General features: G+C 32.7%; 3 protein-coding genes across 5 annotated transcripts in view; all 3 read right to left on the reverse strand.

The window, feature by feature from the left end:
• Nucleotides 1-23,838, reverse strand: part of LOC126914699 (mannosyl-oligosaccharide alpha-1,2-mannosidase IA-like) — an 89,560-nt gene that overhangs the window by 61,961 nt on the left and 3,761 nt on the right. The window contains exons 1-8 of one of the 3 annotated variants that reach the window (XM_050719018.1): nucleotides 7,799-8,773; nucleotides 6,615-6,734; nucleotides 6,371-6,491; nucleotides 6,041-6,293; nucleotides 5,132-5,248; nucleotides 4,967-5,057; nucleotides 3,985-4,117; nucleotides 2,469-2,658 (exon numbers count right to left, since the gene is read on the reverse strand). The exons of 1 other annotated variant lie outside the window; for it this stretch is intronic. In XM_050719018.1, coding sequence (XP_050574975.1) covers nucleotides 2,561-2,658; nucleotides 3,985-4,117; nucleotides 4,967-5,057; nucleotides 5,132-5,248; nucleotides 6,041-6,293; nucleotides 6,371-6,491; nucleotides 6,615-6,734; nucleotides 7,799-7,942 — 1,077 coding nt within the window. In that variant the 5' untranslated portion in view covers nucleotides 7,943-8,773 and the 3' untranslated portion in view covers nucleotides 2,469-2,560. Of the gene's footprint in view, nucleotides 1-2,468; nucleotides 2,659-3,984; nucleotides 4,118-4,966; nucleotides 5,058-5,131; nucleotides 5,249-6,040; nucleotides 6,294-6,370; nucleotides 6,492-6,614; nucleotides 6,735-7,798; nucleotides 8,774-23,838 lie in introns of those variants that run through there. One more of the 3 variants, XM_050719017.1, reaches the window with a different exon arrangement.
• Nucleotides 10,369-12,441, reverse strand: LOC126914763 (uncharacterized). Its single transcript, XM_050719168.1, has 3 exons — nucleotides 11,681-12,441; nucleotides 11,110-11,371; nucleotides 10,369-10,873 (listed from the first exon to the last, which is right to left on the reverse strand). Exons 1-3 carry the CDS (start codon nucleotides 11,805-11,807, stop codon nucleotides 10,729-10,731), a joined length of 534 nt encoding a protein of 177 aa, XP_050575125.1. The 5' UTR covers nucleotides 11,808-12,441; the 3' UTR covers nucleotides 10,369-10,728.
• LOC126914981 (uncharacterized) overlaps nucleotides 12,452-23,838 on the reverse strand; it is a 37,959-nt gene continuing 26,572 nt past the window's right edge. Inside the window, exons 4-6 of the mRNA XM_050719308.1 lie at nucleotides 16,195-16,690; nucleotides 16,012-16,131; nucleotides 12,452-14,967 (exon numbers count right to left, since the gene is read on the reverse strand). Of these exons, the coding sequence (XP_050575265.1) occupies nucleotides 14,764-14,967; nucleotides 16,012-16,131; nucleotides 16,195-16,440 (570 nt within the window). The 5' untranslated portion in view covers nucleotides 16,441-16,690 and the 3' untranslated portion in view covers nucleotides 12,452-14,763. The remainder of the gene's footprint in view (nucleotides 14,968-16,011; nucleotides 16,132-16,194; nucleotides 16,691-23,838) is intronic.

Raw genomic sequence — 23,838 nt, forward strand, 5'->3', positions numbered from 1 at the left:
CACATACTGTACACATTATAGAACAGACCATCATCGCCGCGCCAAAAACTCCTTTCATTTTCGTTAGTCACGAATTATCGTATGGCCGGAGTTCGACCACCAATAAGAAAATCTTATTGAGTCTAAGATTTTACGGATCCTCCATCGTTACGGGGAGGCTAAAACTCGTCTATGGCAGTGGACTTGCAACAAGTTTCACCGATTTCCCTTCTATCTCGTATATTAACTCAGCTACATTTTTCTTGCTTGAGGCGTTTGAAAAGTTAAAGAACCTTAATGTAACTTAATGCAACTAGTAAACGAAATGAAGGAGAAACAAATAGCTTTTAAAAGCTGCAGTTCCATTAATTGACCGGTGTGCGATTTCTACAATGTTTTATCTTAGGGATGAAATCGTGGAGTTGATTGCATACTTTGTGAGAACTCGTGCAAACGTTTGTTGTGTTTTTACGTTTGAATGAGTTGGAGCTGGGAAACCGACCGATGGCCTGTTTCGAATGTTATGGAAATTTAATGACGTCAATTTCCCTTCCGTGTCCGTCTGTTTCACGCATGATCGTCCCCACTGCGCTATACTTGCCCATTCCTGATTCACTGTGCAACAAGTTGCTCCCTATCCTCACCAGTCATGCATAGAGCTTGTGTGTACGAGTCTGTTCTCGAAGAGGACATAGCTGAGAATCCATGGCTGATGATCAAACTAATAGAACGTTAAGCCACGTTAATGTTTTAGAAATTTTGACGCGAATGCAACAGGTTGCAATCAAAGGCAAGTATACTTCACATTTTCTTTCAATCTTTTTCCAATAGTTTTCAATAGACAGCTGTACTTTTGGTCAAAATAATTGACAAAATCATTAATAATTGCCCGCATTACTTGACATTTTTAGAAAGCACAATAATATCTTTCTGCCAATGCCAGAAGAGCACAAAAATAAAAATAAAATAGTTCTGTCCATAGTATTGCTTAAATAATTGTACCGACAGTATGCATTGACAGTGACGAATGTATTGAAAGAGAACTTCATCTTAAAAGTGTCAATCCGATCAACGTAGCTAGAAAATGTGGATTTAACGAAAAATCTCGTACAAGTCCAATTTTCTAAAGATTAATGGAAAATTAAGATTTCCGAACCATGGTGTGATCGTTTGACATTGGACAGTGACATATAATGTAGAAACATGAAGCGTGGTTATTCGATTCTACTGTTCTGCTTTAAAGAGTTTCAGAAGAACGTGCTATATATTGTCCACGCTGTTGCTTGACGTTTAATGCTGTCGGATAATGCCTTTCCAGAACGGAAACTTTGCGCGTAGCCTGCCATAGTAAGAGATTGTGTGTTTTTTTTTTTAGTGTTATTTTATATTTTTTATTTAGTGTTTTTTTTTTGGTTATGGAACTACACAACCGAAAGGAAAGTAGTTTTGTTTATGATAATTAACCTATGTTACATTAAATATTGAAACACGTTTCTTTCGTACACGTAAATTCTGTCTTGTACATGGTATCTCGCAGTATCGGAGAATCCGGACTTGGAATAGATTTGGGTCATAGTTTATTCTTCGGTCGGTAAGTTAGCTCATCAAAATGAGTGGGAAAAATGCAAATATTTTTGTTTATTGAATTGCAAATTTATGCAATGGAGGATGTAGAACATGATCTTGACGTTGATCGCGGCTAGAAAGGGAAAAAGGGGGAGAGGGTTAATGAATTCTTAAAATTTCGTAAATTAAAAATATTAATTATTATAATCTCTAATATTTGATTACGTTTTGATAGAAATTAAATTTTAACCATATTGGCACACTTCGTGTATATAATCTTAAATTCCATTTACATAACGGAAATTAAATTAATATAATCTGTTTAAAAGTGGAGCATCAACGCAAAGTACAATTTGCTTATCAAATATCAATATGCTTTCTTGACATGGCGGATAAGAATTTCGACCACTACCATGGAGTATATATACTTTCATATGCATCTTCATTAATTAAATTGGATGAAAACGATTTTGTGCATAACATAAAATTTGTGCATTAAATTAATAGATAAGTATTACATGACATTTGTTTATGTACATATAAATACAGTACCTCTAATGATTTACAAAAATATTTAATAGAATATTATGTTACCTCCGTTACTGGCGAAATAATTTTCCAAATGATTAATATGATGTTTATTTGCAGATTTGTTTGGATGTCCTTCAAAAATCCATATTTTCCATCGTTTAAAGAAAAACTTCCAATTAGTTCGAAGAGATCACCTGTTTGTTTGTCCATAATTTGATGAGTCTAAATGGAATGTTCATAGATGTTCACGAGTGTAGGTAAATATCTATTATCCCTATAATTAATAAATACAATCTAATACGTAGAAATATTTTAAAATCCATAAAGAAGGGGTAAAAATATAAAAGACAATTTACAACAATTTTTTTAATTTCCGAAAATACAGTTATAAACAGTAATATGTCAAGAATAATTTCATATATCGTGCAAACAACATCAATGATACGTAACAGGCTGTTAAATGTCAAAATTATTAGGGCAAACATCATTTATGTCTCGATCCGTCTTTTATCAGCTTTTTTAAAAACGTTAGTTTTTTGCGGAATAGAAGAACGTGACATACGAAAACGTTGTGTTTATGACCTGTAATGTAAGAAACAAATTTTACAAAGATCTACTTTCTGCATTTATACTCTGACACTAATTCAATCAATAGAACTATTGGGATGGATTTGATTTGATATAACGAGAGCTTTCACATAAATCAGTGCCAAATGTCATAATTAAATGAATACTTGGGGTTGTGCTTCCTGAAAAGTTTGTGCTAAGTTCGTGGAAATTCGATATAGCAAACACGATTATCTTCTTGACACGTTTCTTTAAATATTTCCTCTAAGAACGCATTTCTGTGTAAAAAGTCACATGTATTTTTCGTTCATTTCGAAACACTCTTTGAGATAAGATTTGTTGCGAAATCGTAAAAATAATTGGTACGTTGAAAAATATTAAAAAACGAAGAAACAGCATGTATATTTTTGCCTGTTCGAAAGTCATAGGACATATCAACCTTTGTTTATGATAATCTGGATTTGGATCCTCAGCCTAAATTTAATGTGGAAGAAATACTAGGAGCTCCTTCTCAGAATATACCTTTCAATATTCCACGGGATGTGCAGTATATTTTTTACAGTAACCAGCTTCCGAATTTGGAGTTTATTAACTCGGAACCTTTTCAACGGATTACAACGTTCTATGTTTCATAGCATTAATTCACCGGGTTTCCCACCATGCATGCAAAATTTCTCTTAAAAGTTGAAAACTACGAAAATTTTGAATTTAATTATATCGAGCAAATTTCAAAAAATTCTGGAAATTGCAAAAATTAAGACGTCGATATTTTTTTGATTGCTTGTGTCATGGCAAGGTATGCGTAACAAATCTTGGACCAGTGACAAAACTTTCCTTTAACAGTCACAGGATTGAAAACTGTTACAACCTGTCGTAATTAACAAGCTGATTGTGTGAGACTCAATCGGTCGACCTGATTTTACACACATATTATGCTTAAACTGACGATCCCAAATCCAGATTATCATAAATGAAGGTTGATCTGCCCATCAAAGGATGCATTTCGGGCGCCTGATAATACACATGCTGCGTTTCTTACTATTTTGCAACGTACATATTACGTTTACGATCTTGCAACAAATTCTTTCACAAACAACGTTTAAAAACGAACAAATAGAGGTGATAAAAACGCGTATGTAGAAGATATAATTTAAGAAACGTATCGAGAAAGAGGTCATGTTTGCTACACCGAACTTTCATCGAACTTAGCAGAAAATTTTCAGGAGGCGCAACTACTGATTTTCCATAATATTTATGCAGAAATTTTCGTTAGATCAGATCAAATTCATTCCAATAGCTCCATTGATTGGACTATACTGTGACAGAAATGAATCGTGTTACCGCGGTTAGACCCTGTAACGACGAAACGAAGGATTTGCCCTTGGAATATGAGCAGCCTCTTACACTTCGTATGAGTACCATTAAATACAATTTTTGAGCTTTCACAGGGATTTTGTACCAATGAGAATTGTATCTAAAATTTATACGAGAATGCATGTCGTTTTTCTATATATACCCTTCTTTTTTATAAAAGAGAAATATTTTTTTAAATAAGTAAATAAGTAAATAAGTAATGTTAGACAATTTTTTTCTTTTTCTAATTTCTTTTGCCTTAGTCATCTCCAAAAAAGTATGAATTTCTATAAGTATGCACAATATAATTATCGTTATTACTATTATTAAAATAAAGTTAATAATATTCTGATCCGATAAGTGGAATACTTACGCGTCGTAAAAGACACCTAAACTGTGATCGATTAATCTTTGGCCAAAGTACATTGTTAATGTAGCGTAAGAAACAAAAGATAACAAAAGGATGAGTATTATCATTAATATTCGTCCCTCGTCGTTCGTTTGCACCGATTGATAAAACTAATTCAATAATTTTGTAAATTTCATTACTTGAACTTCCAAATTACTCACAGTATTTTAGATCTTATTTATTTTTAATGGAAAATAAGAAAACTTTTTTCTTTTTTAAAGGAGAATAATATTAGAAGTAATGTAAAAATTATACAGCATACGATAATTATTATCCTCTTAAATATACTACTTACTTCGTAAAATATTGAAGTTCTGAAAATCAATTTTCAAAAATTTGTTTTTTGATATCGTACGTGGTATATGTAGTAATAACATTCTTCAGTTGCAAAATGAAATTCATTTGCATAAATTTGATTAATATATTCAGAGACATAGAGAGAGAGAGAGAGAGAGAGAGAGAGACTCCACTTATATATTTGAATATACATCAAATAATTATTAATGTGGAATGAAAAAATTAATAGTCATGTCGTTGACATGAAAAGTCAATGTTACTCACGCTCACAAACACCATGGTTGCTCCAATGATACCAAAAACTAATAGAATGACGTAATGTATTTCAAACATGTCCCATATGACCTGTACATGCCTTAAAAGATTTAAAACAGGCTAGTCCCAATTATTGGTAGATATAATAAGAAATTATCGCAGGTATCTACTAACTTCGTCGCTTTTATGTGAACACGCACGGCGAATAGTATCTTCGTGTAAACGTCATTACTTTTCTCGCATCCAGAAATTTCCGTAATATATTCGTTTGCAGTGTACCTCAAGTGATAGCTACACCGAAATGGAATACACATAAACATTGATATCACCCATTGGTTTTCTTTTATCAAGTTGCTTAGTAATGCTATAACTATATAATTATAACACAGTGCTACATTAACAACATCAAAGTGACACAAAAATTGTACATCAGATTTTTTACAATTTTATAATTAATTAATTTTATAACCACATGCTTACGGCGAAATTTCCTTTTTCCGGGATTATCACATGTTGAAAATATTACTTGAAATTTTAAATTAATTCTAAAGATTTAAGAAATACCCTAAATTAAATAAAAAATATTAAGTGAAATTCTTGAAAATATTCAGTTCCGTTGGAAAAAATTAAATTAGTACAATTGGATATAAAATTCCCACCAAGCTGTTAATGATTCCTACGTACATGGTTAGAAGGTTAATAGTAGCCTTTATAATTCCAATTGTCTTATTCTATTAATGGTCATTATCGCCAATATAAAATATATCTAATTTACAAATTAAACCGTATTGTAAGTAGCATTCGGTATGTGCAGTGTACATATAATGTTTTAATTTTTGATATTATTCACAGAAAATGCTCAGAAACATTTAATCGACTTAATTATTTTGTGTCCAACATACGTACATAATCCCACTGAAAATCGTTCACGTAATAAAATATAGATATAAAATAAAATGTACAGATGTATAATGTAATATATAAAATGTAAATAATTACTCGTTATAACGTGAACATTACAGTACATTGAGGTAATAGTATAAAACAGATTTACATACACCTACCGATTAGTTTTATTTTTACCTTGTAATTTTGAACAATCCACATATGTGCTCTGACAAAGCCATAAAATTTATTTCCAAAGCTGTCAAGATTATAACATTAAGAAATACATTCAAGGAGATCAAATAGAGAGTAGGATAACTTATAGCTTTCCCTAATGCTTTCAAAGCAAACGGTCGTTGCCAGAATCTAGTATAATTTTCTTCTGGTATTTGAAGAACAGGCAGTGTCTGATACATGAAAACCACGACAATGCTACCGGAACACATGAAAACTGAAATTCATACATATTTTTACACCGCAAAATTGATACCAGAAATGAATATTTTTGTTTCGGTATGAATTTCATACTCATCAGCGATATCGATATAGTATGCACCAACTCTGCGTATTTCCGAATAATTTCGATGCTCGGTTTATCGTTTTTCAAGAATTTCCAGTCGAATTCGATCGCTGTGTATAAAGTATATACCTAACAATAGGATCGTAAATGTTCATTTTTATTAAAATTGAATGGTAATTGTTAATTGCAAAATAAAAATAAAAATTGTAAATTTTCTAAATAACAAATTTAACGTTGCAAACGTAAACTTACAGCAGTCATATGTCTATGATGAAAGAAGTATTTGAAAACTATCATCAGATTCTGTACAAAAATGGACAGAACATTCGCCACGCAATTCATGTCGCACTCAAACGTGTAAAACCATGTTGTCTAAAAATATACGTGTGCTTGAGAAAATTATAATTTTGGTATGCGATGCTTGAAAAAGTACACTGGTCCGTTTAAGTGAATATTTCAGATCAATACGCGCTATAGCACTCTCGTTGATTACATCGGTGTAACGTACAATTACAATTCCACAATTAAAGACACAACTCACAAATTAAACTAAATATCAATTCGGCCCTCTCGCTATAGCTCTAAAACTACTAATCATAACAGATTACCATGTGATTTCAGAATTCAATCTATTTTCAACTGCCAGAAATATGCAAACACTTTTCACAAAATTAATTTCGACGTTTACGGAAACGTAATTATATATTCGGAAATGGATTCACGATATTATAAGAATTTTAGTGCTTTACGCGTCTGTTCACACCGACGTGAAAAATTTCCACTGAAAGATCGAGTAGTGTTTCTCGTCCACGATAAATTTACCGTCGTTACAAATTCGATCTTTTATATATTTACATATTCTTCAAACACTTTCACATCAAATGCTTTCGCATATTTCACTGAAATTCGCCGAACGATACATTGACTCGCAACATAAATTGGTCCCGTATTTACATCACATACGTTTTTAAAAAAATAACATCATCCTAAGAAACTCTGGTCCATCGTTTGGTCTGGAACATCGTTTTTGTCCAATCTCCTTTGTTCTGACTTTCTTCCAAGAGAGAGCAAAGTTAATTTGAGTCGTGACACTTTTGAAATATATATGCGATGTGTTACTACCTAATGAAATAGAAGAACATAATTTTCGCGAAAGATCATTCAAACACTTTCACTGCGAAGATCACTGCTGATTACCGTCACTGTTAATAAAATAAGGAATTTCACCGATCAACAAGTTTCGTCCAGCATGAATGACTAGATAACAACGACATAAAATCGAATTGCAATAGAATCATAATAAAATTATAATAACATTATAGCTTGTTACATCGAAACATTTGAATGTATAGTATATGCCGTAAAGTTGTAAAGAGTAGAACGTAATATCTGCGTCGTGTGAACGTGTCATGTAAAATAGTTACTATTAAGATTACCTCGAGCAGTAGATAACCGATGTAAACCGTATAAATGAAAGTGATTCGAAATAGACGAAACTTCGAGTTTGGAGTTGGCCAGAATCCTAAAACCAGCAGAAGCTTCTTTATGAACGAGTAGTCCGATCTCCTGAAGCACGTCATTCTCCTACGAAGTCTGAAGCACGAGTGTGTTTCGATCAATCGGTTGCCAGGTATACAATCCCCCCCTTTCTGAATTTATGGCAAGATACGGAGAAGGAGGAGGCAAAATATTAAGAGGGTGAAGGGGAAAATATCGAGAGAAGTGGCAAAAATGATTGACAGCACGGGCAATTTGCATGAATCGATAGTTGCATCGGCTTTCTATGTAGCGAGGGTGAAAAAAGAAATTCTACCGAAGGTAAAAGAAATATATCTATGGGTGAAATTATAATTACTGTCGCGCCAAGTGTCTCGACATCACTTCCTATTTTCTGCAGTTCACACAAATACAGATTTTTTATATTTTTCAACTACCTCTGATTGTTGTTTGTTGTACACTTATCTGTGCACAGTGATTCGCAAAAATATTTCGACATGTATCATAGATAACTTTTGTGTGTTCTGTGCGTTAAAACCTGTTTCTACGGTATGTCAAATGTTTTCAGATTTTGAGAAACCGATTGTCAGATGAGACAGTTGATTTTTGATAAAATTGTAATGAAATTTCTATAAAATTCCAATGCAACAGAATTCTTACAGAGAGTAAACTGCGGATTTTCATGTATTTCATTTATAATATTTAGTGGGTAAAATAATTCTCTGCCTAGATTCCATTATCTTTAAATATATCCCCAAATATATAAATTTGCATAATCATTTATAGTTGAATAAAAAGTAATATTAATTGTTACATCTGCCACTGATGTACGTAATCGTGGAGTTTATACGAAAGAAATATTCTGCAGAATTATCTTCTTATATCAAAGTACTCGCTGTATTATAGGAAAAGAAATATATATGAAAATATGTTAAATAATGTTATTCAGTGATTTTGATACAAATTCGATAAAAGAGAAAGGATAGGAGGATGAAGATTTCTTAGAAAGAAGTTCCTTTTGTGTGTCAGAAGATATTGATTCCTCGTGAAGGGGTGCGAATATGTGTTACGGGGAAAGTACGGTATGCAAAGGAAAATCGATATAAGGACTCTTGTGAAAAAATAAACGTTTCATAAGCGAGGGTCTTGACCTTACTTAAACAAAAGCGAAGAGCTGCTGTTTTTATACTCCCATAAAATATTAACTTTGAAACCGAAGTTAAAAAATTCTGTTTTGTGTCACGTATTAGAAAAAGGAAGAATGTAAATTGCAGTTTAATAACTGACACATTATTTATTGAATTAAATTTGTGAGCTCGTCGACTAATATAAAAATTTCTTATTTCGTTCTTTGCATGGAATGAAACGCCATAAGGTAACTGACGCTCAAATTTACAAGCTAGAAAAAGAGTTTTCGATCTTAATGACGAATGTAAAATTACCCAAAGTTAATGGCAGTAAAAATAGATATAAAATTCAGCAAATTATAGATACCCTGAAGAATCCTTCTACCGATGGACTATAGAAACCAAGAATTATTTTTATGTCAATTGTAGTTTCTACCATCAAGAAAAGATATAGTTTTTGTATCCACACGGGAGCTTCATACCATTTCGCGCTGTATCTGTAAATATGCGAAACACAATCTGTAACTGTATCTAAAGTTAGGAAAATCTTTCGTAAGAATTCGTGTAAGACGTCACATAATGTTTATTCTAATTCGTTGTAAGAATTATCTCTTTACAGTTATGACAATTCTGATGCTCTTAGGGAACTAAAAAATTACTTATTTAAATTTCTTTACTTGTAACTAAATCAAGATATTTCCATCATGTATTTTATTTTTAGATTTTAGATTTTTTATTGTTATATCATCTATTTCTCTTTGTTAAATAACTTAAAGAAAATCTTGTAAACATGCAAATCACAACACGTGAAAATACAAATAATTTCTATTCTAAGTAAAAACCAGAAAAATGAAGTACTCACGCGTAAAAGAAAATAGCAGCATGGTGATCTCGAATATTTTGTGAGGTGAAGTTACCAAAATACATTATGCCGAAATGAAGGATAATTACTACTGAGATTATCAGAGCTTTTTTTATATTAAACGCGATAAATATCAGTTCGTACACCTGTTATTGAAAGAAACCAATTCAATTGCCTTTCTGGAGATTTACTATTTAATTGATTCTGTCCATTCCTTCCCTTCAAAGCTTTTTTAATACTCATCTTTCTTTTTTATAAAGACGAACAGTTACTCACGTAAATGAGATGAAGAATAAGAGAAACCATGCCAAGAAAAAGCAGAATTGTGTAAGTCATCACGAATGTGTTCGTTAAGCCTTTAATAAACCTTTAACAATATAAAATATCATATATACTCTGTATATTTTGAAGCAACAAAATGTATTTGTAGAAAAAATGTACTTATATTTTCTTCTTCTTTATTCTTTTAATGCAAACACTTTGAAATATTTTCTTTACTCCTCGTATAGTTATTAAGTATTTTAAAGGAATCAAATAAAGGGACATGATATTTTACTAAATACAAGAAAATAAATGGGTTCTTTAGATAGTAATCTACAGGATCTATAGCAATCCTATACTCCTATAGTAATCTATAGGAATGTTTAGTTATATTGTAACGGCGCATCTTTTGCTTAATGGAGATTAGAAATTTTAGAATAGAAATATTTATTTCGTGAAATGTTTATAGTTATAATAACTTTATGCAATTGCCATAATTATCTCTTACACTTATCTAACGTTACGGTAACTTTGAAATAAACAATCGTTCTTCCTCGTACTGAATATATTACCTATTTATCAATGCAGTTTTATACCTGCTAATACGTATAAATATCATTCAACGATTAAAAATTATAGATACTAACGTGAGACATCGTTTGTGCGTGTTCACAGCGTTTACAATTCTTAAGAAAATCACGAAGTTCTTACGTGTGGGAGACAATTCATATTTGTCACAATCTAACGCATGTTCAATTTTATTACTGAAACATGAAAAATATCTTAATGAGTATTACAATTTAAAAGAATGATAAGATATATATATATTTTGTTTTTTTGAAAATCAAATTCGGGTAAGAGAGTGTAAAAAATACTTTTAAAAATTTGCTAAATGTTAGAATTACAAAATGTTAAATGTTCAAATACAATTAAACGTCATATGTAATGATGTTCTAATTAAAATAGGTGGAATAAAGAAGTTGTAGTTAATATTTCTTACCCTGCGACTGTAAACATCCCAACAAGGTGTTGACAGAGTATCACGTAAGTCGTTTCAGTGGTTGTCATCACTATTGCTCCCAAAATATTAACAATAATCAAAGAAAATAACGCAAAATAAGAAGAGTTTTTATATTGTACGATAATAAACGTCATATTGGCCGAGTGGATCGATCGAGATTCCTTTGCAGGTATCATGATATCGATAATGACTGGCAGCAATTGAGATATGGCAAACAGAATCGAAGTCATGACAATTATTGCTGAAATTATGAAGATGACCATAACATAAATATTAAAGTGTCTAGGATCATTAAAGTCACTAGGCATCAGCTGACTTCACCTTAAGAGTAATATATTGTAATATAAAGATAAGCATGCAGAAAGTGGAAAAGTATTTATATATAGAACACATATGCTTAGCTGGGCTAAAAATTGTTCATTAATACGTTAAAAAATGTGCAAAAATCATATAACAAAAGATCGTGGATAAAATAACAATGGAAGCGAAAAATTATTGATTTTCGAGTGTTTTAAATTTTCACATTTCTCTATTCGTAAAATAAATTTACTTGTGGCAACTATCGTAATGAGCTTTCCAGTAGACGTACGACTCCGTAACATATCCAATTCGTTTTCGTTGTGTTGAATATCGTTCCAATCATGTTTGACGAGTTCAAACAATATCTTTATCTGCATTTGGAAACAAAAGTCTTTAATTCACTACACTTGTCTACCAACGACCACACGTTAGTATATATAACTCACTTTTTCGGTCTGACAACAAAACGTGCAGTATTTCAGTATGTACATTGCTGTTAGTATTATGTAGGCAGAATAGGAAATGAAGTCGTCAATATTGTACACCGAGGTGAAAATATTCGTTAGCTGCAATTGTTTGTTACCTGTTTATTGTTGAATAATACCTACACTGGCTTGCGAAAATATTTTATAATAGATTGAACTTGCAACAGAAACCGCAGCAAAGCCCACAGTAACAAGCACAAAAAATTGCAAGATTAAAAGAAATACAGGCCATCCTTCTATAACACGCTTAATTCGTGTCGTAATCGAAACTATGTTACAAGGATATCGTGTTATAGGAGGGTTATCGCAATTTTTCCATCGTGTTATATCGAAGTTGTGTTTTCAGCGAACCGTCTTATAAGAGGATTAAGTATACCTGAATGATCAAACCAACTATGAAGGCCGCCAGCATATAGAAGTTAAGAATGACCGTTAATTTGGACTTTTCGTACGGCCACAAACCAGTCAGCAGTAGAAGTTGCTGATTAATGTTATAATATTTGCTGCCAAGGAAGTCCATGCTTCTCGGAAATAGATATTTGATGCTTGTGGTGCCGCACAAATATTCACTTCAACCATCCCCCGGAAGTCTTTATAAATAAGGAGAAAGTTTTTCGCGGACGATTCGGAAGGGTGCGATAATAACAGTGGAGTGGACGTGTTTCGAGACATCGGTGAATTAAGTAAATTATACAGTGCACAGACGGTCTTTCGCACCATTTTCAGCTTTCTCTCGCTCTTCCTGGAAACGCGCACGCGTGTTCCGCCTCATCCCTTTTGCCAGTCCTCGTCAGTATGTGTTGCATCGTGGGGTAACGTGTATCGCATGTGCAGAACAGAATAGAAAGCATGTACGGAAAGATCGTTTGATGGTTTCTAATTGTTTAACACCGTTTTAACGACACAAGTGTAGGAAACTTCTATATACGAAAGTAGTTGCACGCATCCTTATTCTCAAATAAATCGTTTCTCGGTGTCATCAATTTCTTATAGTTACTTAAAAATGTTATTAAATTATACGAAACTTAATTTACTTGCACTTTAATTAGTATATGAATAGATGCTGTAATGAATGCAATAGTGCAGCCGCCGTAATTGTTATTGTGATGTATACAAAATTGTGATCTTTCAGTAATGCCGTAATTAAATACGACTATCACGATTGGTAAAATTTGAAACTAGTCTGCGAATGTATAGAGATGTTACAAGGTATTTACTGCGAACATATATTTATTAGGGAACTGAGATAATAAGGAGAAAGGAAGGAACGAATGGCCACCTTCACACATATAAGTTTCACTGAATACCGAGGCTTATTAATATTTTAAATTGTACATAAAGTAACTTCTGCGCTTCTACAGGCATGCAATATTATGTAGAATTGTACCTGCATATTGTTGTATCTCTTAACATACACTAATATTACAATCGTGTTATTTAATTAGTAAACAGAAACATTTAGACAATTAGAAAATTATTTAAGAGTCAAGGCCAGAAAAGCCACATTTAGCCAAATTTGAGCTTGCGTTTCCTTAAACATGTCCAGACTACGATCTATCATAACTTGTCCGGAATAGCAACATAAGTACAAGAACGCTAAATGATTAATAAGGGAAAAAATACAGATGAAGAAACTTTTTCATTTTTCGTATCTGTTATCGTCTTAAGAACCAGTACAACATTAGGATAACTTAGAATCAATTTTCCCATTCTGTTGAATCGTTCGGCATTATTTATCTTCTCTCGCAAATTCTTTCATTCTAACAAAAGTAATGTTAATGGACACTTTTCAATTGACTCTCGTTTGAATTATTTAAATTCGATACAAAACAAATTGATCTGAAATATTCGGTAGACGCTAACGTTATTTGTATAAACAATCTATATATATTTATAACTAATGGCAGATAGTATTTCTTTTCAGATTTCACTTTCACAGTGTCCCACTTATAAGAAAAAGAATTGTGAAAATCTAAAAGCTTCGGGAATGGTTTCACACATTACATTCATTGAGGATTTTACCTTTTCCCAACAACGTGCAGGAATGAAAGGATATTTACTCGATGCAAAGACACAGAGAAAGAAACTAGAAACACAGAATATGGCGGAAGATAATGTACCATGTAATTTGATAATACGTAATCGATGAAACAAAGAAGGTAGGCAGAAAATGCATGGAAAACAAAGTATGATCAGCTTAGATATCACCATCATATAATATCTACCACTCATTATAGTCGAATGTACCAACTGTAGTGTATTCCTATGACAGTCCACGACGTGCCGGAAGTCCCTGAAATTCGCGTCGATCTGTCTTGACGAGGACAGATCCGCAATTGTTTTTCGTAATCGATAGCTAAAAACGTGCACCAATTTTTAGACAAATATGACTTAGGAAGGAATTTCACTTTGTATCGTTTGAATTAACCTCCAAACAGTCAGCAGCCTACGAAATATCGCACTTTTGACTGGATAGAGATATATTTCTATGAATTAAATGATTACACAGGAAACCATTTCTTTTGGTCGAATGATTTGAAAGCTGCGTTTGACTAAATTGTCACAATAATTGTACTTCTATGATTGTAATTCTATGACAGCAATATTAACGGTCCGCTGTGAAACACGTTCTCCGTTTAAATGGAATTGTTTGAATGTTTTGCATATCATATATTTACCTGACTATCATGATCATTGTAACGTTGTAAGTGTTGTAAGGTGTCTGTTGCATACAATGACCATGTGAAAAAGAGAAAAGTCAGCATATTCATTCATACCTAGTTATCTCGAACATTCCGCACATGTAATGGGCAAACACAGCCAACATCAGTTCCGTACCCGCCAGACACTACAATCCAATTGTATAAACGACTAGGATATTCACGCATGCAATATCAATATACTCTATCCGATCGTGAGAAAACATTGTTGAGCAGGAAAAATAACATTCTCGGGATTCGTTCAAAGGCAACAGCAGATCCAACGTTATCGGAGTGAAGACATACGATACTCCGAATAAAGACCACGAGCAACATAAGCCTAAAACGGGAATGATTTAATAATAGTGTAGTGTCGTAAAAGGAAGGCCTGACTAGAGATCGGTCAAAACAGTGTCGTCTGTCATTCAGTTGTTAGTTTATATAGGAAAAAAGCCTACGTGACTAAGGTCGCCTAATTCTTGCGGAGCGTCGGCATGGTGATATTAAGGAAAGAAAAAAAAAAGAAGGCTATAGGAAGGGGACGATATGGGTTCAAAGAGTGAGTCGAGAAGTCAGAGTTAGTCGAGAAGTCGAGGAGTAGAGTTGTTAGCGTTGTCGAGTTGCGAGAGTTGTTAGCGTTATTGAGAAATTGAGTTGTTAGCGTTGTCGAGTTGCGTGAGTTGCTAGCGTTGTTGAGAGATTGAGTGGTTGGCGTTGTCGAGTTGCAAGAGTGGTTGAAGTAAAATAAGATTGTTGAAAATTAGTTCAAGTTAAACAACCATAGTTTTTTGTCTAATCAATATCTGTTTAGTTTACTTATTGTAAATAAATTATAAATAGTATCAGGAAAAAATTATACCTAAATCTTCCTGATACTACAATAGCATGATATCTTCGCATTTGAATACTTCTGTACTAGCAAATAGTGTTAGTCTCGTAATCGAGGAGACGGAAGTATTTTCATGTTTTTCTCTTCGAATAACACATATCCACCATATAATCGTATTAAAGGAACAGTATTTCCAGCACAAAACATCGTCAAGTACAAATGGATCAGTATTCATCTCTTTCTCTAGTAAAGCCAATCACATAACCAAAGTTTCACTATTTTATATTTACATAATATTCGGATGGAAACATTCAGACGTTAAGGTAATCGCGACTACGGCGATAAATTCCACGAACATAGAAAATGTTCTCTTACATACGAAAATGGAGATTGTGTAAGTCGAATAGTCGACGTATTTCATCAGTATCTGAACTTCCAGTTGATCTTTCAGCGTGGTGTCTATCTTGCGTAGGTTGTCAAAAAGATATATAGTCTGTACCCACGTGCAAAAATATATATGAATCTCTTCAGTTGAACTTCATAAACTTCACTTTAGAGCATCACGTACCACAGGAAACATTGTTACGGAAGTGACATACCGCATGAAAAAGATCATAACTGGACAGATTGCAGATAACGTTACGATGCAACCTCGAAATGTAATACCAGATTTAAAAAGCGATAAAATCTAAAAACATATTCTGTTAATTCTTTATATCAACACGGACGCCATATTTTTCTATAGTGTTAATACAATAACATATTCATCTTCTCGCAAATTTGTAACGAGTAGATTCGCAATAAAACCTCGCGGTGTACATAGATTGAGAGCATAAAAATAATGAATTCTGCATACCTGGAAAACAATATAAGCGAGCATAATGAAAGAGGTCGATATTCTGTGAATCGTTAAATAAATCGACTTGTGATATGGCCAGATTCCTAAGATACTCAGTAGTATACGATAAGTGTTGTACTGCCTGTAGAACACGTCCATCTCTCTTCGATAACTGAAGAATATCTGTGCGGAAAACTCGAGGAATCATCCGACAATACCTCGCCACGATTTATTATTTCCACTGTTATTTTTTCCTCTTGAATTTTTTTGCGCCGCCTGTCTATAGAAGTAACCTATAATGCATGGAAATTACAGTCATTCCGTGGCATCGACCGAGGTCATTAACGCCTCCCAAGAAATTGATACATAATAGATGCTCACATTGAGAAAATTACAGTCTACGTACAATCTTTTTCCTCTGCATATTTTCCCTTATTTTCAGTTTGGTCTTATTTTTTTTTAGGTATTAGAAAAGGAAAAATTTGTCGCGGCGATTTCGCCACAAATTTCACAGCAAACCTTCCTTGGCGTGCTTCCTTCGTCATTTTGTTCAATGGATTTGACAAAGACGAACAGCCGTCGGGAAGTATCAACAGTTTACGAATTTGATTTGTGTCAGGTAGTCGCAATATGTGAAACATCAGCTTCTTGCAACAAAATATACCTTTCCTCATGACAGTTATTGTCTGAAGTGGTTCCTCTATGCAGAGTGTCCTCATTTAACTTATTTAATTACAATAATTAACATTGCAATCTGTTCTTCATCCAATGCTATTGTAACAACTGAGTAAGTAATATTGTTCTTCTTATAAATTTTACGTTAGATCGTTTGGCATTTGATTCTATATGAAGCAATGCAATGTACGGCACGAATGCGATATTACAGATAAAATATTATATAATATATTACACCCGATTGAAAATACAATATTAGCGAATCATTGAAATATGGTCCAATGTTCGAAATTGAAAAGATTGACAATGTATATCGTAGAATCGTCTGAAAATGGCAAACTTTCTGTATTGCAGATATGGCGAAAGAATAGAGGATAAACCAGTAATTAATTTCCTTAGTGATGGGTTATGGACATGAATTTTTACGATGACTAACGGGTAATTTGGAAAAATAAGAGATAACGGAAGAATGGACAAAACGTATACAAAAACGACTGATTCTATCATGGAAGATATGACTCGGGTATTCTCATTATAGTCGCTTGTCAACTTAGATGTCTCCATATCCGAGAACAGCAATTTTCAATATATATCCAGATCTTTGTGAAATTTCAAGCTGGAAATTTTATGAGCACCAGATATCGTTGAAATGTAGATTTTCTATAGGAATTCTGTAACAAATATACGAGACAATATAAAGGAATCTGCTGCCGTCAAAATAAGAATTTTCTGTTAGAGCTGAAAAAATAGAAACGGAGGATCATAAAATATACACAGAGTCGTAACAATATATCATGAAAAAAGTGCTGCTTATTATCATACTATGACTTCCATGTAGCTAAATTATAAAACGTCAGACGAATTTTATCCATGCATATGGTGTTATTTCAGTTGAAAAAAAAATGAAATATGCTACATTTTAATAATTTCAATAATTGGGATTATCATGCTGAAATGTATGGAATTACATAAAGATTAATGATACTAAACTCACAAACCTCTTCGACCATTCCGAAAAGGAAAAGAAATATTCGTTTACTATCGATGTATGATCGCACGAAAAAATCAAACATAATTCCGATTTTTGATTGTAGATGAAAATCACAAAGAAAGAACATCATAGGTCACATTTCCTACGTTTTACAGGAAACGAATTCTAACATTACCAAAATTGTGTTTGTGTTCAAAAAACAGTGCTCGTCACAATATTCCAGTATCAGAGAGATATTAAAATATTGCTTGTGTTAATAATTATACCAATTATTCGTTCGCAATTACATCTTCTGTGTACTAATAACGTAATGTACCACATTAATATGATATATTCAGTAAAACCAAGTATTATGTCTATCATTCGAAGGACACGTGATTGTAAATATAACACTATAAAATCTTTTTTATTGAACGTTTTTGACATTAAAAGGGTGAAGAATGGCAAAAATAAAATTAATCGAAAATCAAAATTCTATTCCACTTCAGAATTTCCAGAAGAATGAAATATAAATCAATGATTAATATAAATAATTTATTATTAAATTATCAATTATTAAATATTAATTCGTATCATCACTACCAACAACTATCGTAAAGTCAATGATGTAGGAGAAATTCTACTGAAGAGAGTATATCATAGTAAAGTACGAGAAAGACGTACTCAGCATCTGAAATGCAATAACATTTGACTAGCAGATATCAGACAACGATTATACTAAACAGACTGAAAAAATCACCATCGAAAAACCGACATGAAAAGCACCGAAAAATTCGAAAAGGTTTATCACATTTTCCGTTGAACTCCTCAACATGATAAAGGGTAACAACTTCTACGCTTCTACGCTAATTCTGTTATCAAAAAAATACCAAGAAAGAAGGACAAAAAAATAAGAGATAAAAAAGTGTTTCGTTGAAAACTCAAAACAGAATTTCCTACATGTCAATATTATGCACAGGAGTTATTCTTTCTCCGCGTATCTAAAAACTATTTGTCGTCCATCCTTGTTACTTTTAAACACCGCTAGTTGTCTCGAAGGATTTCTGCGATGCCCTTTATCTATAAATTCGAAGGCGTTGAATTAAAAGGAACCTTGAATCTTAAAAAAGGAAATGTAAAAATATCCAAATTAATAAAATAAAGACACATACTGTACACATTATAGAACAGACCATCATCGCCGCGCCAAAAACTCCTTTCATTTTCGTTAGTCACGAATTATCGTATGGCCGGAGTTCGACCACCGATAAGAAAATCTTATTGAGTCTAAGATTTTACGGATCCTCCATCGTTACGGGGAGGCTAAAACTCGTCTATGGCAGTGGACTTGCAACAAGTTTCACCGATTCCCTGACTATCTCGTGAATTAACTCAGCTACAATTTTCTTGTTCGACGCGTTTGAAAAGTTAAAGAACAATAATGTAACTTAATGCAACTAGTAAACGAAATGAAGGAGAAACAAATAGCTGCCTTTTAAAAGCTGCAGTTCCATTAATCTACCGGTGTGCGACTTCTACAATGTTTTATCCTAGGGATGAAATCGTGGAGTTGATTGCATACTTCGTGAGAACCGTTTCTCGTGTTTTCACGTTTGAATGAGTTGGAGCTGGGAAACCGACCGATGGCCTGTTTCCAATGTTATGGAAATTTAATGACGTCAATTTCCCTTCCGTGTCCGTCTGTTTCACGCATGATCGTCCCCACTGCGCTATACTTGCCCATTCCTGATTCACTGTGCAACAAGTTGCTCCCTATCCTCACCAGTCATGCATAGAGCTTGTGTGCACGAGTCTGTTCTCGAAGAGGACATAGCTGAGAATCCATGGCTGATGATCAAACTAATAGAACGTTAAGCCACGTTAATGTTTTAGAAATTTTGACGCGAATGCAACAGGTTGCAATCAAAGGCAAGTATACTTCACATTTTCTTTCAATCTTTTTCCAATAGTTTTCAATAGACAGCTGTACTTTTGGTCAAAATAATTGACAAAATCATTAATAATTGCCCGCATTACTTGACATTTTTAGAAAGCACAATAATATCTTTCTGCCAATGCCAGAAGAGCACAAAAATAAAAATAAAATAGTTCTGTCCATAGTATTGCTTAAATAATTGTACCGACGCGATGCACTGTATGCATTGACAGTGACGAATGTATTGAAACAGAACTTCATCTTAAAAGTGTCAATCCGATCAACGTAGCTAGAAAATGTGGATTTAACGAAAAATCTCGTACAAGTCCAATTTTCTAAAGATTAATGGAAAATTAAGATTTCCGAACCATGGTGTGATCGTTTGACATTGGACAGTGACATATAATGTAGAAACATGAAGCGTGGTTATTCGATTCTACTGTTCTGCTTTAAAGAGTTTCAGAAGAACGTGCTATATATTGTCCACGCTGTTGCTTGACGTTTAATGCTGTCGGATAATGCCTTTCCAGAACGGAAACTTTGCGCGTAGCCTGCCATAGTACGAGATTGTGTGTTTTTTTTTTTAGTGTTATTTTATATTTTTTATTTAGTGTTTTTTTTTTTTTTGGTTATGGAACTACACAACCGAAAGGAAAGTAGTTTTGTTTATGATAATTAACCTATGTTACATTAAATATTGAAACACGTTTCTTTCGTACACGTAAATTCTTTCTTGTACATGGTATCTCGCAGTATCGGAGAATCCGGACTTGGAATAGATTTCGGTCATAGTTTATTCTTCGGTCGGTAAGTTAGCTCATCAAAATGAGTGGGAAAAATGCAAATATTTTTGTTTATTGAATTGCAAATTTATGCAATGGAGGATGTAGAACATGATCTTGACGTTGATCGCGGCTAGAAAGGGAAAAAGGGGGAGAAGGTTAATGAATTCTTAAAATTTCGTAAATTAAAAATATTAATTATTAGAATCTCTAATATTTGATTACGTTTTGATAGAAATTAAATTTTAACCATATTGGCACACTTCGTGTATATAATCTTAAATTCCATTTACATAACGGAAATTAAATTAATATAATCTGTTTAAAAGTGGAGCATCAACGCAAAGTACAATTTGCTTATCAAATATCAATATGCTTTCTTGACATGGCGGATAAGAATTTCGACCACTACCATGGAGTATATATACTTTCATATGCATCTTCATTAATTAAATTGGATGAAAACGATTTTGTGCATAACATAAAATTTGTGCATTAAATTAATAGATAAATATTACATGACATTTGTTTATGTACATATAAATACAGTACCTCTAATGATTTACAAAAATATTTAATAGAATATTATGTTACCTCCGTTACTGGCGAAATAATTTTCCAAATGATTAATATGATGTTTATTCGCAGATTTGTTTGGATGTCCTTCAAAAATCCATATTTTCCATCGTTTAAAGAAAAACTTCCAATTAGTTCGAAGAGATCACCTGTTTGTTTGTCCATAATTTGATGAGTCTAAATGGAATGTTCATAGATGTTCACGAGTGTAGGTAAATATCTATTATCCCTATAATTAATAAATACAATCTAATACGTAGAAATATTTTAAAATCCATAAAGAAGGGGTAAAAATATAAAAGACAATTTACAACAATTTTTTTAATTTCCGAAAATACAGTTATAAACAGTAATATGTCAAGAATAATTTCATATATTGTGCAAACAACATCAATGATACGTAACAGGCTGTTAAATGTCAAAATTATTAGGGCAAACATCATTTATGTCTCGATCCGTCTTTTATCAGCTTTTTTAAAAACGTTAGTTTTTTGCGGAATAGAAGAACGTGACATACGAAAACGTTGTGTTTATGACCTGTAATGTAAGAAACAAATTTTACAAAGATCTACTTTCTGTATTTATACTCTGACACTAATTCAATCAATAGAACTATTGGGATGGATTTGATTTGATATAACGAGAGCTTTCACATAAATCAGTGCCAAATGTCATAATTAAATGAATACTTGGGGTTGTGCTTCCTGAAAAGTTTGTGCTAAGTTCGTGGAAATTCGATATAGCAAACACGATTATCTTCTTGACACGTTTCTTTAAATATTTCCTCTAAGAACGCATTTCTGTGTAAAAAGTCACATGTATTTTTCGTTCATTTCGAAACACTCTTTGAGATAAGATTTGTTGCGAAATCGTAAAAATAATTGGTACGTTGAAAAATATTAAAAAACGAAGAAACAGCATGTATATTTTTGCCTGTTCGAAAGTCATAGGACATATCAACCTTTGTTTATGATAATCTGGATTTGGATCCTCAGCCTAAATTTAATGTGGAAGAAATACTAGGAGCTCCTTCTCAGAATATACCTTTCAATATTCCACGGGATGTGTAGTATATTTTTTACAGTAACCAGCTTCCGAATTTGGAGTTTATTAACTCGCAACCTTTTCAACGGATTACAACGTTCTATGTTTCATAGCATTAATTCACCGGGCTTCCCACCATGCATGCAATATTTCTCTTAAAAGTTGAAAACTACGAAAATTTTGAATTTAATTATATCGAGCAAATTTCAAAAAATTCTGGAAATTGCAAAAATTAAGACGTCGATATTTTTTTGATTGCTTGTATCATGGCAAGGTATGCGTAACAAATCTTGGACCAGTGACAAAACTTTCATTTAACAGTCACAGGATTGAAAACTGTTACAATCTGTCGTAATTAACAAGCTGATTGTGTGAGACTCAATCGGTCGATCTGATTTTACACACATATTATGCTTAAACTGACGATCCCAAATCCAGATTATCATAAATGAAGGTTGATCTGCCCATCAAAGGATGCATTTCGGGCGCCTGATAATACACATGCTGCGTTTCTTACTATTTTGCAACGTACATATTACGTTTACGATCTTGCAACAAATTCTTTCAGAAACAACGTTTAAAAACGGACAAATAGAGGTGATAAAAACGCGTATGTAGAAGATATAATTTAAGAAACGTATCGAGAAAGAGGTCATGTTTGCTACACCGAACTTTCATCGAACTTAGCAGAAAATTTTCAGGAGGCGCAACTACTGATTTTCCATAATATTTATGCAGAAATTTTCGTTAGATCAGATCAAATTCATTCCAATAGCTCCATTGATTGGACTATACTGTGACAGAAATGAATCGTGTTACCGCGGTTAGACCCTGTAACGACGAAACGAAGGATTTGCCCTTGGAATATGAGCAGCCTCTTACACTTCGTATGAGTACCATTAAATACAATTTTTGAGCTTTCACAGGGATTTTGTACCAATGAGAATTGTATCTAAAATTTATACGAGAATGCATGTCGTTTTTCTATATATACCCTTCTTTTTTATAAAAGAGAAATATTTTTTTAAATAAGTAAATAAGTAAATGAGTAATGTTAGACAATTTTTTTCTTTTTCTAATTTCTTTTGCCTTAGTCATCTCCAAAAAAGTATGAATTTCTATAAGTATGCACAATATAATTATCGTTATTACTATTATTAAAATAAAGTTAATAATATTCTGATCCGATAAGTGGAATACTTACGCGTCGTAAAAGACACCTAAACTGTGATCGATTAATCTTTGGCCAAAGTACATTGTTAATGTAGCGTAAGAAACAAAAGATAACAAAAGGATGAGTATTATCATTAATATTCGTCCCTCGTCGTTCGTTTGCACCGATTGATAAAACTAATTCAATAATTTTGTAAATTTCATTACTTGAACTTCCAAATTACTCACAGTATCTTAGATCTTATTTATTTTTAATGGAAAATAAGAAAACTTTTTTCTTTTTTAAAGGAGAATAATATTAGAAGTAATGTAAAAATTATACAGCATACGATAATTATTATCCTCTTAAATATACTACTTACTTCGTAAAATATTGAAGTTCTGAAAATCAATTTTCAAAA

Source organism: Bombus affinis, chromosome 3 (assembly GCF_024516045.1).
Source record: "Bombus affinis isolate iyBomAffi1 chromosome 3, iyBomAffi1.2, whole genome shotgun sequence".
Classification (NCBI taxonomy): Eukaryota; Metazoa; Arthropoda; class Insecta; order Hymenoptera; family Apidae; genus Bombus; species Bombus affinis.

What these genes read in the sequence shown, in the direction of transcription:
- LOC126914763 (XM_050719168.1), bottom strand. Translation starts at nt 11,807, where the DNA reads ATGCAGATAAAGATATTGTTTGAACTCGTCAAACATGATTGGAACGAT. An exon ending in CATTACGATAGTTGCCACAA is followed by an intron (nt 11,372 to 11,680) that starts GTAAATTTATTT and finishes TCATAATTTCAG; the next exon opens with CAATAATTGTCATGACTTCG. An exon ending in GGGATGTTTACAGTCGCAGG is followed by an intron (nt 10,874 to 11,109) that starts GTAAGAAATATT and finishes TTCATGTTTCAG; the next exon opens with TAATAAAATTGAACATGCGT.